This window comes from Chiroxiphia lanceolata, assembly GCF_009829145.1.
Source record: "Chiroxiphia lanceolata isolate bChiLan1 chromosome W unlocalized genomic scaffold, bChiLan1.pri scaffold_44_arrow_ctg1, whole genome shotgun sequence".
NCBI classification, from domain to species: Eukaryota; Metazoa; Chordata; class Aves; order Passeriformes; family Pipridae; genus Chiroxiphia; species Chiroxiphia lanceolata.
Window position 1 is genome coordinate 633,544 of NW_022476500.1, and position 14,790 is coordinate 648,333.

Consider the following 14,790-nt stretch of genomic DNA (forward strand, 5'->3'; position numbering starts at 1 on the left):
ATATATCACAGCACCAGAAACGGTTGGCAGTGTGTAGTCTTGGTTGTTTTGCTGTTGGTGTCTGCTGCGTGTAGGTGGACCAGGCCAGGGGGTGGCTGGGCTCTATCTCTTCCCCTCCGGAGGGGAGGCGGGAGCCCTGCGACCCCCCAACTCAACCTTTGGCTAGAATTAGAGTCAGCATTTGGAGTGTGTGCTGTGAAGGAAGAGATTCACAGCACCGGAGGTAAGAGGAGAGAGGCAGGTTTTGCAGCCAAGCCCTCTTCCTCCCTCCTTTATCTGCAGTGAAGCTGTAGAGGGGGGCTTTTTCTTTCCCTCCACTCTAAGTGGAGGAAGGGCTCAGAATTGAAGCTGAGCCAAGAGACTGGGCTGTGGAGGTAGGCCCGACATTTGGGAGAAGAGTCCCAGGTGAAATTGGAGACGAACCAAGAGTTCGAGCGTTGCCTGCCGAAGCTGACCAGAGGCAACTGAGAACTGATATGGAGGAATGAAGATTCCAGGATGTGGACGCTATGATAAGCTATACTACAGCAGCCTACAAACAGAGGTGAGACACCGAGAGGGAGAAATCAGCAGCAGAAGAGCAAGGACTCAAAACTATCTTCTCAAACTTCACGAAGAGGAGAGACTGCAACAAACAACTGCTGGAACTTGGTGAGAGGGGGAGTGTTCAGGAGCCCAGAACACTCCCACTGCAAAAGACTGTGTTACATGTCAGCCTTGAAGGTTGCTTCCGGACTAAAGTTAAAGGAGGGGTTTGAAAGGACTGACTGATAGAAATGTAATATATATATAGTTACCTTTAGTTTGTATAGTATTTATTTGTGTAAATAAATTTATATACTTCCCCCTTCCCCTACAGAAGCCTCTGGTCTGAACATTTCTCTCCGGTGTTAGGATAAATTGTGGGAAGGGGTGGGGGAAGTCTAAAAAATGGATTTTAGATTTCTAATGTGTCTCAAACTGCCACACACTTGTCTTATTACAACTAAGTCTGTGTCCATCCTTCTTATAAGTATGATCTCAAGAGCTGCTGACAAGCCTTGATCAAACCAGCTGAGCAATGAAGAGCCCCTGGACTGGACCAGGGTGTGGTGAAGTGTCCCTGGACTGGACCAGGTGCTCCTGGATGATACAGGAGGGAACAATCCGGAGTGGAACAGCTGGGGAATACAGGCTAATGAGTCATCCCATGACAGTTTTGGAATATTCCCTACCTGAAATATGACCCGAATGGAAGAGTTTGGATACAATTCCCAAATAGTTTGGAAACTCCAGTCATTCCTGACACCAGGATGGAAATTCAGCAGAAAACTAAAGCCAGTCGCCTTGGGAGCCCACAGCCAGCGGGGCTGAGGGAGGCCCTGGCAGCTCCCCAGCACCTCCCTCTCAGTGGGACACCTCTGGCAGCCTCTCCCAGCTTGGGAACCCTCCAGTTTGCAACACTCCAAAGACCCTCGCTGATGCCCAGGACAATTCTGATCCCCCTCCACAAACACTCCTCCAGTTGTGACCCTTCTCTGGTGGGAAACACAAAGGGATTTGTTGGGAGTGTTTCCCTGACAACAAGGAGTATTTGGGAGAGGGACCTTTCCGCACCCAGCTCTTGATATGTCCACACATCTCTGCCTGGGTGTGGGTGTGAATTGACTGTGGTGTGAAGGTTGTTCTTGTGAATCTATAATTCAGTCACTGTTAAAATTGTAGCAAATGCTCTTGAATCACTTGATAACTGTTAAACTGGTCGATAATTAAATGCTACTAATATCTTTTGCCCCATTGTATTTGGATCAAAATCCTTTGTGCCCTGACCCCCTTGCATCCCAAGGCTCTGTGTAAATCATTTCCTTTCATCAAAAAATATATCTTTTTCGTGACTTCCACTTTAAAATCTTCCTGCTTAGCTAAACTACAAAAAAACACCAATTAGCTGTAGAAGTCTGGAAGACTTGAAGACAACGAAAGGAATGAAAATAATTTGCTTTTCAGTGTTTAAATGGGTCACACAGTGTGTTTGGAGTTGCATCAGCTGTCAATCCAAGATAGGCCATGTCAGAACTGGTGAGGTTGGGGGGTGAGGAGTAAGGTTGATCATACAAGGTCAGTATGGATCTCCTGAGGAGACAATCATTATCAAGATCACTTGGAGAACATCTCTATCACCTCTTGTCTGAACTTAAAAATATCCATCCTTGAATTAAAACAAAAAAATACAAACTTCAAAGAATTGTTTTGAAATTGCCTTGAAGACAATTAAAGGAAGACAAAGAGATCCTGAGGCATTTCTGGATTTTAATGAGCCCCATGGTGTGTTTGCAGCCCAACCCATGATCCTGAGGTATTGAGAGAAGATTGAAGCAGAAGCCAAACTGCAAGTGCCTTGAAGCATTGCTGGGCCCCACTGAGGGCAGGCACTGACAAAGCCTCCCCAGGGACTCCTTGGAGCAGATCCTTGGAGGCCTGGAGTACAGGCAGACAAAGGCTCTGGACAGGCCCCTGCAATGCTGAGCAAAACCTGCCTTGGTTTTGTGGAGCACAAAGGCCAAGACCTGAGCCCCAGGCCCTGGCCCAGCAGATCCTGTCCCTCCCGGCTGGCTCAGGGCTGTTTGGGGGACAGTGGGGTGGGAGGGGGAGGAACAACCAAGGCCCAAAACTGGGCAACCCCTACCAGGTTGCTGAGGGAGGGGCGAGGTAGAACCCGAGTGCAGAACCTGCCAGGCAAGTTGCTTGTGGTGGCCTGAGTGGCAGAGGCAGCTGCCAGAGGCAAGGGGACAAAGGCCTGGGTGCCTTTGGGCCTTGCAGCCCTGCCAGAGCCCTTGGTCATCTCTCCTGCAGGCTGTCCTGGCCTGGCCCTGCTGCTGCTCTGGCCTTGCAGGGGCACACCCCCCTCCTGCTTTCCCACCCCCCTCCCAGCAGCATTTCTAGACCCTCCTTTATGTCTCAGCACCAGCTCTGGCTGTTTGCTGGAACACAAAGCCATGGGCTGATCCTGACTCCCTCTGAGTGACCTCTTGCAACACAAGGGTCCCCACTGAGTGACATTTCTTTTTCCTCTCCTTCAGTCTGAACCTTCAATGCTTTTCTTTGTGGAGATTTCATTCTACTTCCATTATGGAGAAAAGCTCCATCCTGTCAGATCTCCTCTAGACCCTTTCCAGTTCTTCCTCATTCCTCCAGAATGGGGAACCTCACAGACAGACCGGTTCAGATGTGGTTACACCAGGGGGTGACAACTCCCTTGTCTGGGTGCCCACACTCCCCCTAAGGCAGCCCCATGTGCAGTTGGCCTTAAATCAAGGGGCCATTCTGATTCTTTGTAACCTCACGGAATCAAGTGGCACTGTGACACTGCAGGGCCTCAGGGAACCAAACGATTGCAGGGACACTCTGGAATCTCATGGGACCAAGGGACCATTGTGCCTCCCCAGAAGTCCGTGGAATCAAGCAGAGCAGCTACCTCCGCCCCACCGCCACACGGACCGGAGTCTCTGGCTCTGCCCCACTTGGACACCTCTGGAGTAAGCGTATTCTTAGGCAGCACAGCTGATCTCAGACCAGAGAGTTCTCCACAAGTTACTTTGCCCCCTGTTTCATGTGGTTTTGTTTTTTGTTCTTTGTTCATTCAGGGGGAAAAGGGGGAAGGGAGGCACGTGTTGATCCCTGTTTTTATCTGTTTATAAAAGCAAATTGGGCAGGGGGGAAAGAGGAGGCAATTTCTCTCTCTGCTCTTGCTTTGAACTGTTCTGTTGGTATTGCTGGTTTTGCTGCTGTATTTCTTGTCAGTAAACTCTTACTGTTTTCAATTATACCTCCTTGTATTTTGTCTCCCTCTAGTGGTGTGGAATAAAAGGGGGAGCAAATTAATTTTATTGGAGTTCCCGCCCCAATATGTGTCTTTAAACCAGGACAGGTTGCTCAAGGGCTCCTTGAAATTTGGCATCATTCACAAAAGATGTGAAAATACATTTTGTCCCATTGTACAGAAAGATAATAAAGATGTTCTCTAGTGGTGTTCAAGGGCTGAGGGATTTAATCAGGAAGTTACTGCCAAGAAGAATTGGTACCATGGATTTTATTTGACACTCTTCATTCAGCCAACTTCCCACCCACCACATCTTCCATTTCTTCAATCCAGCTTGTAAGGGGGGTACTTTTGAATTGGCAGATCAATGGAGCATAGAGGCATGAGAAAGGAATCATATTAGGATGTGAAACCAGCTAGAGTATGGTACAATGTAACTTCATGGCACAAGCTAATTGTAAGGTCCATTGTGCTTTTTAGCAAGTTAGCCTGATATCCCCTATTATCAGAGCTGAGTTCTTCCTTAGTTTTGCTACATACTGAAAGATGGATACATCTACCCTTGAAAAACAATGGTAGAGGTCATACACAGGGGTGAGAAAGATGATGATGGGAGGAACATTCTGTGGGCAGGGGTCGCCGGCCCCTTGCCCTACAAGTAGGGTATGTGCAGACTGTTGCCATTAGGTAATGATTAGGCGGGGTTTGGCTGCCATTCAGGCATCACCTTGTAATGCGTACTGACCCTACGTAGTTTAATGTGGAACTGATAAAGTGGGGTGTCTGGACTGCTGGGGTGAGCAATACTCATCCTACCACCGAGATTGTGTTGCTCCGTGGGACGCCCGCTAAGCATGGGCACCGACCAGCTGCTGCAGATTCTGACAGCCCTGGCCTGTCTGTGTGGGTAAGCACAGTTTATTGATAGGAAGCAACTGAGAGAACAAACTTTTTCTTTTTAATATCCTTTTAGTGCTCCTTTAATTCCCCTTTTTATTATTGAATATTGTTACATAATATTTCCCTTTAATTTCCCTTTTTACTCACCAATATTGTGTTAATAATTATCCATAATATTGTGTTAAGATCCCTTTTTTGGTATCCCTGTAACCCTTCCCCTTTTCAGTAGTTAATACTGTATTAAAAGCTGTTCGTAGTGTTTGTTTTAATGTCACCCGATAAGGTAGTTGTTTTGTATTCCTTTTTTAGTTTTTGATTCCTCTTGCTAAGTTTATTACTATTATTATTATTCTCACTGTAATAAAAGATAGTGTGTGTGTTTGAATATTTCTGGCACTTGTCTTTATTCTGGACATGTATCCAAACGAACTGTTACACAACTCTCACCCATCTGGCTCTAGGAGAGCACAGGAGACCATGTCAAAGGCCTTGATAAAGTCTGGGTACAAAACATCCTCTTCTATTTCCTCCCAAAGGCATTCTGCAATTCCTGCCTTGTCATTCCAATGCCTAGGAATGGCTGCAGGAGGACTTGTCATATCCTTCCCTGCTGAACCTGAGCAGTCTGGAACTCTCCCAACCCTCCTTGCTGTCCTCTTCGCAGACTGGTTCCATGCCTGCCTTTTCTAAGGCCCCAGGAAACTCTGGGATGGCTCTGGCCCTTCCAAGTCTTTGGGAGAGGTCTCCCAGTGACACTGCCCAACCTTCTCAATATCCCTGACACCAAAACCTTTTCCATAGCCCACACTTCCAGAGGAGTGCCCAGGACACAACACAGGTTGTCCTGGTGGTTCTGGAGAAAAAGAAGTAATTTATTCCTCGAGACCAACTCCTCCAATTGGATTTGAGTGCAGCTGAAAGGTCTGCTCAGCATTTTCCCTGGTGCCTCCCTACCCTGAAAGTTTCTGGCCATCAGGCTGGAGCTGGGGGGGTTGGGCAGGTGCCTGAGGAGGGGGTAGAACAAGGGCTGTGTCCAGCTGTGCCAGGAGGGCTGTGCTGGGAAAGGAGGAGGAAGTTGCAGAAAACAGTGGCACTGGGGAGGGGAGAGGAGCAGGTGGAGAGACCTTGTGCCTGCTCACGCTGGGCAGGAGCTGCCCCAGGATGGCAGCTCTGAAGCACTCACAGGATGTCCCTGTGAACAGGAGAGGAAGACTGGATCTAAAAATGAAACCTGGAAAGCAGGGAGCAGGAGTGTCATGGTGACACTGCAGGAGAGTTCCAGCCCTGGAGCAAGGTCACAGAAGAAGTGACCCAGTCCATGCAGTGGCCACAGAAGATCCCACAGCATCCTGGAGATGCTGGAAGAGAGCCCAGTTCTGCTCCACAAGTTCCCAGGGCCTGTCCCTGCCTGTGCTCCAAGGTCTTCCAACCCCCAGGACTGTGCTCAGAGAGCACTCAGGCCTTACAGCGAGAAAGGGGCTCAGAAGGACAGTGTAGAAGTGGCAAGAGAGCAGCTCTGGGAAGACCAAGCCCTGCTGCTCCCTGGCAGTGCTGCTGGGCTGGGGTTATTGTCCCCTTCCTATTTGCAAATACACCCTGTCTTGCACTGTGCTGTCCTTTAGGAAAATCTAAGAAGAAGGGTTGTGGACAAAGAAGGCACTGCAGGGTCCTTTATTTTATTTAAATACTCAGCAAGCACAATTCATCATTTATACATCTCTGGGTCAAATTCAATGGGTAGACACTAAATTCGAAGGCAGATGCATAATGATGTTTTATTACACAGGAAATTATTGCAAGAAGAACCCAATGACCTCCACGAAAAACCTGAGTAGGAAGGCTGGGTCATTAAGGAGTCCCATTCTGAATGCTACACACCAGAAAACAGGCACTTTATTGCTCCTGAAAAGCATCCAGTCATCATTTTCCTCAGGTCATCCTTCAGCTCCTGGTTCCTGAGGCTGTAGATGAGGGGGTTCAGTGCTGGAGGAACCACTGAGTACAGAACTGCCACCATCAGGTCCAGGGATGGGGAGGAGATGGAGGGGGGCTTCAGGTAGGCAAAGAACAAGGTGCTGATAAACAGGGAGAGCACGGCCAGGTGAGGGAGGCACGTGGAAAAGGCTTTGTGCTGTCCCTGCTGAGAGGGGATCCTCAGCACAGCCCTGAAGATCTGCACATAGGAGAAAACAATGAAAACAAAACAGCCAAGTCCTAAAGAGATGGTAAACCAGAGAAGCCCAATTTCCCTGAGGTAGCCTGAGTGTGAGCAGGAGAGCTTGAGGATGTGTGGGAGTTCACAGAAGAACTGGCCCAGGGCATTACCCTGGCACAGGGGCAGGGAAAATGTATTGGCTGTGTGCAGCAAAGCAGTGAGAAACCCAGTGGCCCAGGCAGCTGCTGCCATGGGGGCACAAGCTCTGCTGCCCAGGAGGGTCCCGTAGTGCAGGGGTTTGCAGATGGCAATGTAGCGGTCGTAGCACAGGATGTTGAGGAGGGAAGACTCTGCTGAGTTGAAGAAATAAAAGAAAAAGAGCTGTGCAGCACATCCCTTGTAGGAGATGGTTGTGGTGTTCTGGAGAGAATTGTGCATGGCTTTGGGGACAGTGATGCAGATGTAGCCCAGGTCTGTGAGGGAGAGGTGGAGTAGGAAGAAGCCCATGGGGGTGTGCAGGTGGTGGTTGCAGGCTACGGTGCTGAGGATGAGGCCTTTGGTCAGGAGGGCAGCCAGGGAGATGGCCAGGAAGAGCCAGAAGTGCAGGAGCTGCAGCTCCCGCCTGTCTGCCAATGCCAGGAGGAGGAACTGGGGCATGGAGCTGCTGTTGGACATTTGCTACCTCTGGGTTTTTGTTTCCAACACAGGAGAAGAAGACAGTAAGAGGTCAGTTAGTGTGGGTTTATCTAAACAAAGTCAAAGGTGTATGCTACAGACACTCCCCATGTCACACCCAGACAACCTTTTGATTTCCTAGGAGATCTTCCTTCAGCTCTAGTGCTGGGTCCCTGCTGAGCAGCATTTTCACTTATTTAGCATCGCTGTGCTTCTGTACAGGGGTTTCACATAACAAGGAGATGTTTAGGGACAGGTTTTCAATCTGGAGGGGAGTTCACAGCTTGGAAGGAAACCTCAGGGAGACAGTCAAGCGTCCTTATGATGGCGTTGGATTTAAGCAGACTCAGCTCCTTCCCCAGCACCAGAGGCTGCACTGGTAGGGGTCATATTCCATTTGCAGGTGCAAAAAAGGACATCTAAGACAAGTCATGGTGGGTCTAGTAGAAATGATTCTGGTGTTGCCCACAGGTAGAGCAGTGGTTGAAAGCACATTAGGAAGCTCAGATAAACCTACTGAGCACTCACAGTTCAGATGTCTCAGGGACTTGTCAAAATTAATACTTTCTTAATGATTTATTCCTCCCATTCCTCCAGAGTAGGAAACTGGAAACACAATCTCAGGAAATTTCTTTAACCTTAAAAAAATCTTTGTCTTGGAAATATTCTGAGAGGGAGCTGAAGCTCTGAGCATGTCCTCCTCCTCCTCTACACTGAGAATACTCTCAGAGTTGCACTTACAGAATCTCTAGTCGATGGGCAGTGCCAACTTTCCCAGATACCTCCAAAAACTGCAGTCCCATTGCCCTGCATGAACAGACTTCCTCTGTCAAGATCTGTTAAAAGTTCTCCCCCAGTGAGGTCTCAGCATCATTCTGACAACCTTTAACTTCTCTCTTGTCTCACTCCCCTGCCCTTGGTGCTGCAGGCAGTGCCCTGAGCCGTGCTGGGCTGTGCAGAGGAGCTGCTCACCAGCAGAGCTGTCTCTTTGAAGCTCTTCTTGCTTGACAGGAGCTCCCTGTGTGCCAGGAGCCCAGTCCAGGTCACCAGCACAGCAACAGCCCCAGGCATTTAATCACCCTCGGGTGGGGGGGGTTGGTGTTGTTTACATGAGACTCAGTCCCTGAGAGGAAGTTCAAACAACTTCTCAAGAACTCAAAATGAGATTGAAACACTGAAGTTTCTTGTGCTGGTAATGGGTCTCACTGAGGGACACAACCGAGAACATGTCCCCAGGTTCCAGTTGGAGCAGAAAACTACAGTGATGACAAGGACGGACAAGCAAGATGCTGAGGAAAACTGGACTTGTTTCCTTAATGAAATGGGCCAAGGCCTGACCCCCAGCTCCTGGGAAGGCAGATCCTGTTTTTCCTAATTCCTCAGGACTCTTCCTGGGGCACTGGGATGTGGGATGTGCAAGGCCAAGGGCAGGACCATAGGGTGGCACCTGCCAGGCTGCTGAGCAGGGACAAGGAGGCCAGGAGGCCCTAGGGTTGCAAGGGCCACTGCCCTCCTCCTGGCCTCAGGGGCACAGACAGCAGCCATGGCCAAAGGCCTGCAGAAGGTGGCTGTGTCAGGGCCTTTCAGCTTCTCCCCATCCCTGTCTCCTCTCCAGCCCAGGCTGTCCTACGGTGTCCATGCCCTGCCCCTTTCCCTGCAGGCTGTCGTCATCCCCCCGGCTGCCCCACCTGGCTGGCACCTTCCTGCACTGACATCTCTGCGTCCTCCCTGGCTCTTCCTGCACACACAAAGCCTTGGCCTCATCCAGACTCCTTCTTTGTGACATATTGCACCACAACACTGACCTTGGAGGGAAATTTCTGACTTCTTGTCACCAGTCTAGGCCACCCCAGCTGCCGTTGGTGGCACTAGTTCTTTCTTAGGCTGTTTTCTGACAGGAAGAAAAGCTCCACCATCTCTGACACCCCCTTCCACCCCTCTCAGGCTGCTCCTCTACTGTCCTCAATCTTCACACCCCTGACCCCTGAGTCCTCAACCTCTATATACGGGTCATGTGCTTGAGGCCCCAAATTCCTTCCTGGGAGATCTCTGGGACCTCTCCAATGTTTTGGAAGATGACAATAGAGTGCTCTTATCTGAAGAAACATGGAGTGACACTTTTTTCCAAGGGTTGTCTTGTCAGAATGAGGCACAATCTCTTTAAACTTTCTGGCACAAGGGAGCTCTGAGGTCTGGGACAAGGGAGCTCTGGGAAGGAGCAGACAGCCCCAAAAGGAAGCCAGGGCTGGTAAGGCAGGTCTGGAGAACCCATCCAGACAAAGATTCCCACCTGCAGACTGAAAGCACACTGGGCAAAACTCCCACTGTGGCAAGCTGTGGGAAGGGAAGCAAGTCCCTGTAGACGTGCCAGCCCAAGCTGAATACCCAGGGCTTGAGCTGTGTAAAAGTGTTATCCCAGAAGCACAACTTGGGGACCCTCCACCGAGCAGAGCAGGGTGAAGGACCAGGGATCTACATGGTGTGATATATTCCCTTCATCTCTGTCTCTCTCTCACTTTCTTCCTACCACCCCCTTCTTTTCTCTCTTTCTATTTCTTTCCCTCTCTCCCTCCTATTTACTGTTAAATCAAAACTGGACTGCTGACTTTGGCACATGGTCTCCTTTGCAGCTGAATTTGGGCAGAGACGTCTTTTCATAATGGGAACTTGACAGTATCCATGAGGTTTTACAGTGTGGGAATGGCCACTAGATTCCATGAGGTTCCACAGAGTCACAGGGTCCATTTGGCTTCATAAGGCTCTGTAGTGTGGTAATGGACCCTTGATTCCATGATTTTGCAAAATATCTCAGGACTCCTTTGGTTCTGGGAGGTCCCACATATTACAGTGGCCCCTTGGTTCCATGAGATTCCACAGTGTCCCAGGAATCCTTTGGTTCTATGAGGCCCTGCAGTGTCACAATGGTCCCTTGATTCCGTGATGTTCCAGAATGTCTCAGGGTTCCTTTGGTTCCATGAGGGCCTGCAGTGTCACAGTGGCCCCTTGATTCCATCATTCCACGGTGTCCCAGGGTCCATTTAGCTCTATAAGGCTCTGCAAGATGAAAATGGTCCCTTGATTCCACAAGGTCCTGAAATGTCTCAGGGTTCCTTTGGTTCCATGAGGCCCTGTATGTGACAGTGGCCCCTTTACTCCATCAGGTTCCACAGTGTCACAATGTAATTTAGGTTCAATAATACCCTGCAGTGTAAGAATGCCTCCTTGATTCCATGAGGTTCCACAGTACCAATATGGGCCCTTGATTTCTTGAGATCCACAGTGTCCCTGGATCCCTTTGTCTTCATGATGCTCTGCAGTGTCACAGTGGTCCCTTGATTCCATGAGGTTCTGAAAAGTCTCAGGGTTCCTTTGGTTGCATGAGGCCCTTCAGTGTCACAGTGGGTTAGTAATTCCATGTGGTTCCCCATTGTCCCAGGGTTCCTTTGGTTCCATGAGGCCCTGCAGTGTCACAGTGGCCTCTGAGTCCCCCAGGTTCCTCAGTGTCACAATGGCCCCTGATTCTCTGAGGTCCTGAAATGTCTCAGGGTTCCCTTGGTTCCATGAGGCCCTTCATGGTACAGTGAACCCTTGGTTCCATGAGGTTCCACAGTGTCCTAGGATTCCTTTGATTTCATGAGGCCTTGGAGCACCACAATAGCCCCTTGATTCCATGAGTTTCCACAGTCTCCCGGGGTTCCTTTGGTTCCATGAGGCCTTGCAGTATCACAATGGCCTCTTAATTCCATGAGTTTTCACATTGTCACTATGCTCCCTTGGTTCCATGAGATTCCACAGTGTCCAAGGGCTCCTTTGGCTCCAGAAGACCCTACAGTGTCACAATGGCCCCTTTACTCCAGGAGGTTCCACAGTGTCCTTACTGGAACACACACGGCTGTAATTTTTTCACCCCTGAAGAACTGCCTCCAGCTCTGGGCTCCAGCATGGTCATCGTGGTCTTTGTGGAGAAGAGTGTGGCCAGCAGGAGCAGAGAACTGATTGCCCCTCTGTGCTGGGCACTGCTGAGGCCCCACCTGGAGTGCGTTGTCCAGTTCTGGACCCTCATTGCAAAAAGGCCCTTGAGGGGCTGGAGCGTGTCCAGAGAAGGGAACGGAGCTGGGGAAGGCTCTGGAAAACATGTCTGCTGAGGGACGGCTGAGGGAACTGGGTTTGTTGAGTCTGGAGAAGGGGAGGCTCAGGGGGGACCTCATTGCTCTCTACAATGACCTGAAAGGAGGTTTTAGTGGGGTGGGAGTTGGTCTCTTCTGCAAAGCCTTTAGTGACAGGAAGAGAGGAAATGGCCTTAAATTGCATTGGGCAAGGTTCATATTAGATATTCAAATACCCTTTTTCCACTGAGAGAGTGTTCAGGCATTGGAACAAGTAGCCCAGGGAGGTGGTGGAGTCTCTGGAAGCATTCAGGTGGCATCTGGATGTGGCACTTTGGGATGGGGTTTAGGGGTGATTCTGGTGGTGCTGCGTTGACAGTTGGACTAGAAGATCTGGACGGTCTCTTCTAACACTGATGATTCTGTGATTCTCTGACCTGTCATCCCTGTTTGCAGGTTTGTGCTCTAACAAGACCCTGGGGATGTTTTCTCTGTTGGGTCCACAGAGATTGTGTTGTGTGAGCTTTTTTCCTCTACGATCAAAACAAGGAGTAATTAATGCTAAATCCAGCAGGTGGCTTTCAAGGAATAACTTGGTCCAGTTTGTCCAACTGTGTCCAAACAGGTGAGGAAAATCTGGAACTTTAGAAGGGTTAGTTTTTTACCTCATTAGCAGGATATCCAGGGGTGCACCAAGTGCCTTCCAGTGAGGAGCACAAGAGACCAGTAGACAGTGACAATATTGTTCTGATGTTAATCTCACTGGAGCACATCTGAGTTATGTTTCTTTAATTAGTGATTGGGAATCACTTGTCTTGAGGTAGGTGTGCTTTAAGAATCTGGCTGTTCAGGTGCCCTGAAATGTCTATAGTATTTCAACGGGAAGCAGCTTCAAGATGTACTGTTTGGCACACATGAAAAATTCCCTGCACAGAGACATGGAAATGTAGGTGCTGCTCAGTAATGCCCCTTGACTGGTACATACACTGCTGACAATGTTTTCCTTCCCCTCTCTGATTCCATTCCCACTGTTTTGTACAGACTCCTTGTGGACAGATTTTGCACTGTACAGTTTGATAAGTTAGTGCAGGTGTGTGTTTACAGGCATGTTCCTATTCTGTATTCCCTGATACAATTCAGTAAACTGACACCTGACTTGAGCTTTCCCTCCCCCCCCCAGTACTATTTTTATTTATTTCTCCAGAACAGCTTGAGAAAATGAAGGTGCACTTAGCCCCAGTTTACTTACTGCTGTAATCTCTTCACCTTTTTTATTTTCTCCTCCCCCAGACTGAAACCCAAGGTCAGGAATGTGGTTGGAATTCCAGGCCCCAGTCTGGGGGAGGTGACACTTTCAGTCCCTGGAGGAAGAAGCCAACTGCTTTGTTTATCAACAGGCAAAGGACAGCACAGCATTTCTGGTTCTCCAAGCAGCAGCACTGGCAGGAAAGATTGCTGCTTGCTTGGATGGAAGACGGTTGATAGAAAAGTAGTGATGGTTCACAGGGGGAGAGGAAAAACGTGTTATTTGGGGGTGTAAAGGGGGGGGGTGGAATGACAAGCTAACAAGGTAGTGGAAGCCATGGGAACAGGAAAAGGAGGGCTTAGAGGAAGACAAATCAGGGCAGAAGGAGAGACCATCATGTTTCAGCACCTGAATATCATTTCTTAGGAAATAATGAAGGAAAGTAGGAACGAAGCTCACCTGTCCTTTGGTGAGTTTCCAAATGGATCAGCTGTCATATTTTAAGGAGGGTGTATTCTGGGGGACTTAACACAGAAAAGTGACCCCATCAAATAACACATGTATAGGGATTCCTTATGGGTGATTTTTATATAAGAGAACACATACCCATGCAATGATCTGAAAGCATTTTGGAATAAAAACTATTGAGCCATTTTGGGTGTAAATCTATAAAAAGAAACGTGGAGGATGTGATGTCACAAGGGAGCTGAGATGTCATGGGGAAGAATGTGATGTTACAAGAAGGATATGATGTCACAGGAAGGATGTCTTAAAGGAGATGTGATGTCACAGGAGAGATGTGATGTCACAGGAAGGATGCGATGTCACAGGAAGGATGTGATGTCACAGGGGAACTGTGACATCATAGGAGAGATGTGATGTCACAGAGGAGCACGTGCTGTCACAGAAATTATATATCATCGCAGGAGAGGTGTGATGTCATATGATGGATGTGACGTCACAGGGGAGATGTGAGGTAAGAGGGGAGCTGTGATGTCACAGAGGAGTTGTGATGTCACAGGAAGGATGTGATGTCACAGGAGAGGACATGACATCATAGAGGTGCATTGGAACAACAAGGATGTGATGTCAAAGGAAGGATGTGATGTCAAAGGAAGAATGTGATGTCACAGGGTGGGTGTGATGTCACAGGGGATCTGTGATGTCACAGGGGAGGATATGTTGTAATAGAAAGGCCTTATAAAAACAAGAATGTGATGTCACAGGAAGGATGTAATGTCACAGGGCAGGTGTAATATCACAGAGGAGGATGTGATGTCACAGGAAGAATGTGATGTCACAGCAATGATGTGATGTCACAGAGGAGGATGTGATGTCACAGGAAGGATGTGATGTCATATGATAGATGTCATGGGGAGATGTGATGTCAGAGGAAGGATGGGATGTCACAGGAAAGATGTGATGCCACAGGAAGGATGTGATGTCACAGAGGAACTGTGATGTCATGTGGGAGATATGATGTCAAACAGGAGGATGTGATGTCAAAGGAAGGATATGATGTCCAAGAGGAAGATGTGATGTCGCAGGGAGGATGTGATGGCACAGGGGAGCTGTGATGTCGCACAGGAGGATGTGATGTCACAGGGGAACTATGATATCACAGGAAGGATGTGATGTCACAGTTCCCCTGAAGGGGAGCTGTTCTTCTTTCTTTCCTAACTCTGCAGCTTTCTAGGTTTTCTTGGTTTAGTGCATACTCCCAGGGTCATTGGATCATTTTGGATGGAGAGGCTGATGAGCCCCACTGGAACCCTAGAGCAGCTGTTGGAAATGACCCTGCCAGCTTCTCTGTCCCTGCTGGCGCTGACTCTGCAGGGACCTTTACCACGGCTTGCGCTGGGCCACTGCTGCGCACTGCCAGCAGCCCTTGTCCTTCTGCCTGGGCCCC

At 49.0% G+C, this 14,790-nt stretch overlaps 1 protein-coding gene across 1 annotated transcript; it reads right to left on the reverse strand.

The window, feature by feature from the left end:
* Window positions 1–6,569: 6,569 nt before the first annotated feature.
* LOC116781377 (olfactory receptor 14J1-like) lies at window positions 6,570–7,331 on the reverse strand (the record flags this gene model as incomplete). Its single annotated transcript, XM_032677056.1, has 1 exon — window positions 6,570–7,331. A coding segment is annotated over one exon (762 nt), but the record flags the coding sequence as incomplete, so codon positions are not given.
* Between the last annotated feature and the right edge of the window lie 7,459 nt (window positions 7,332–14,790).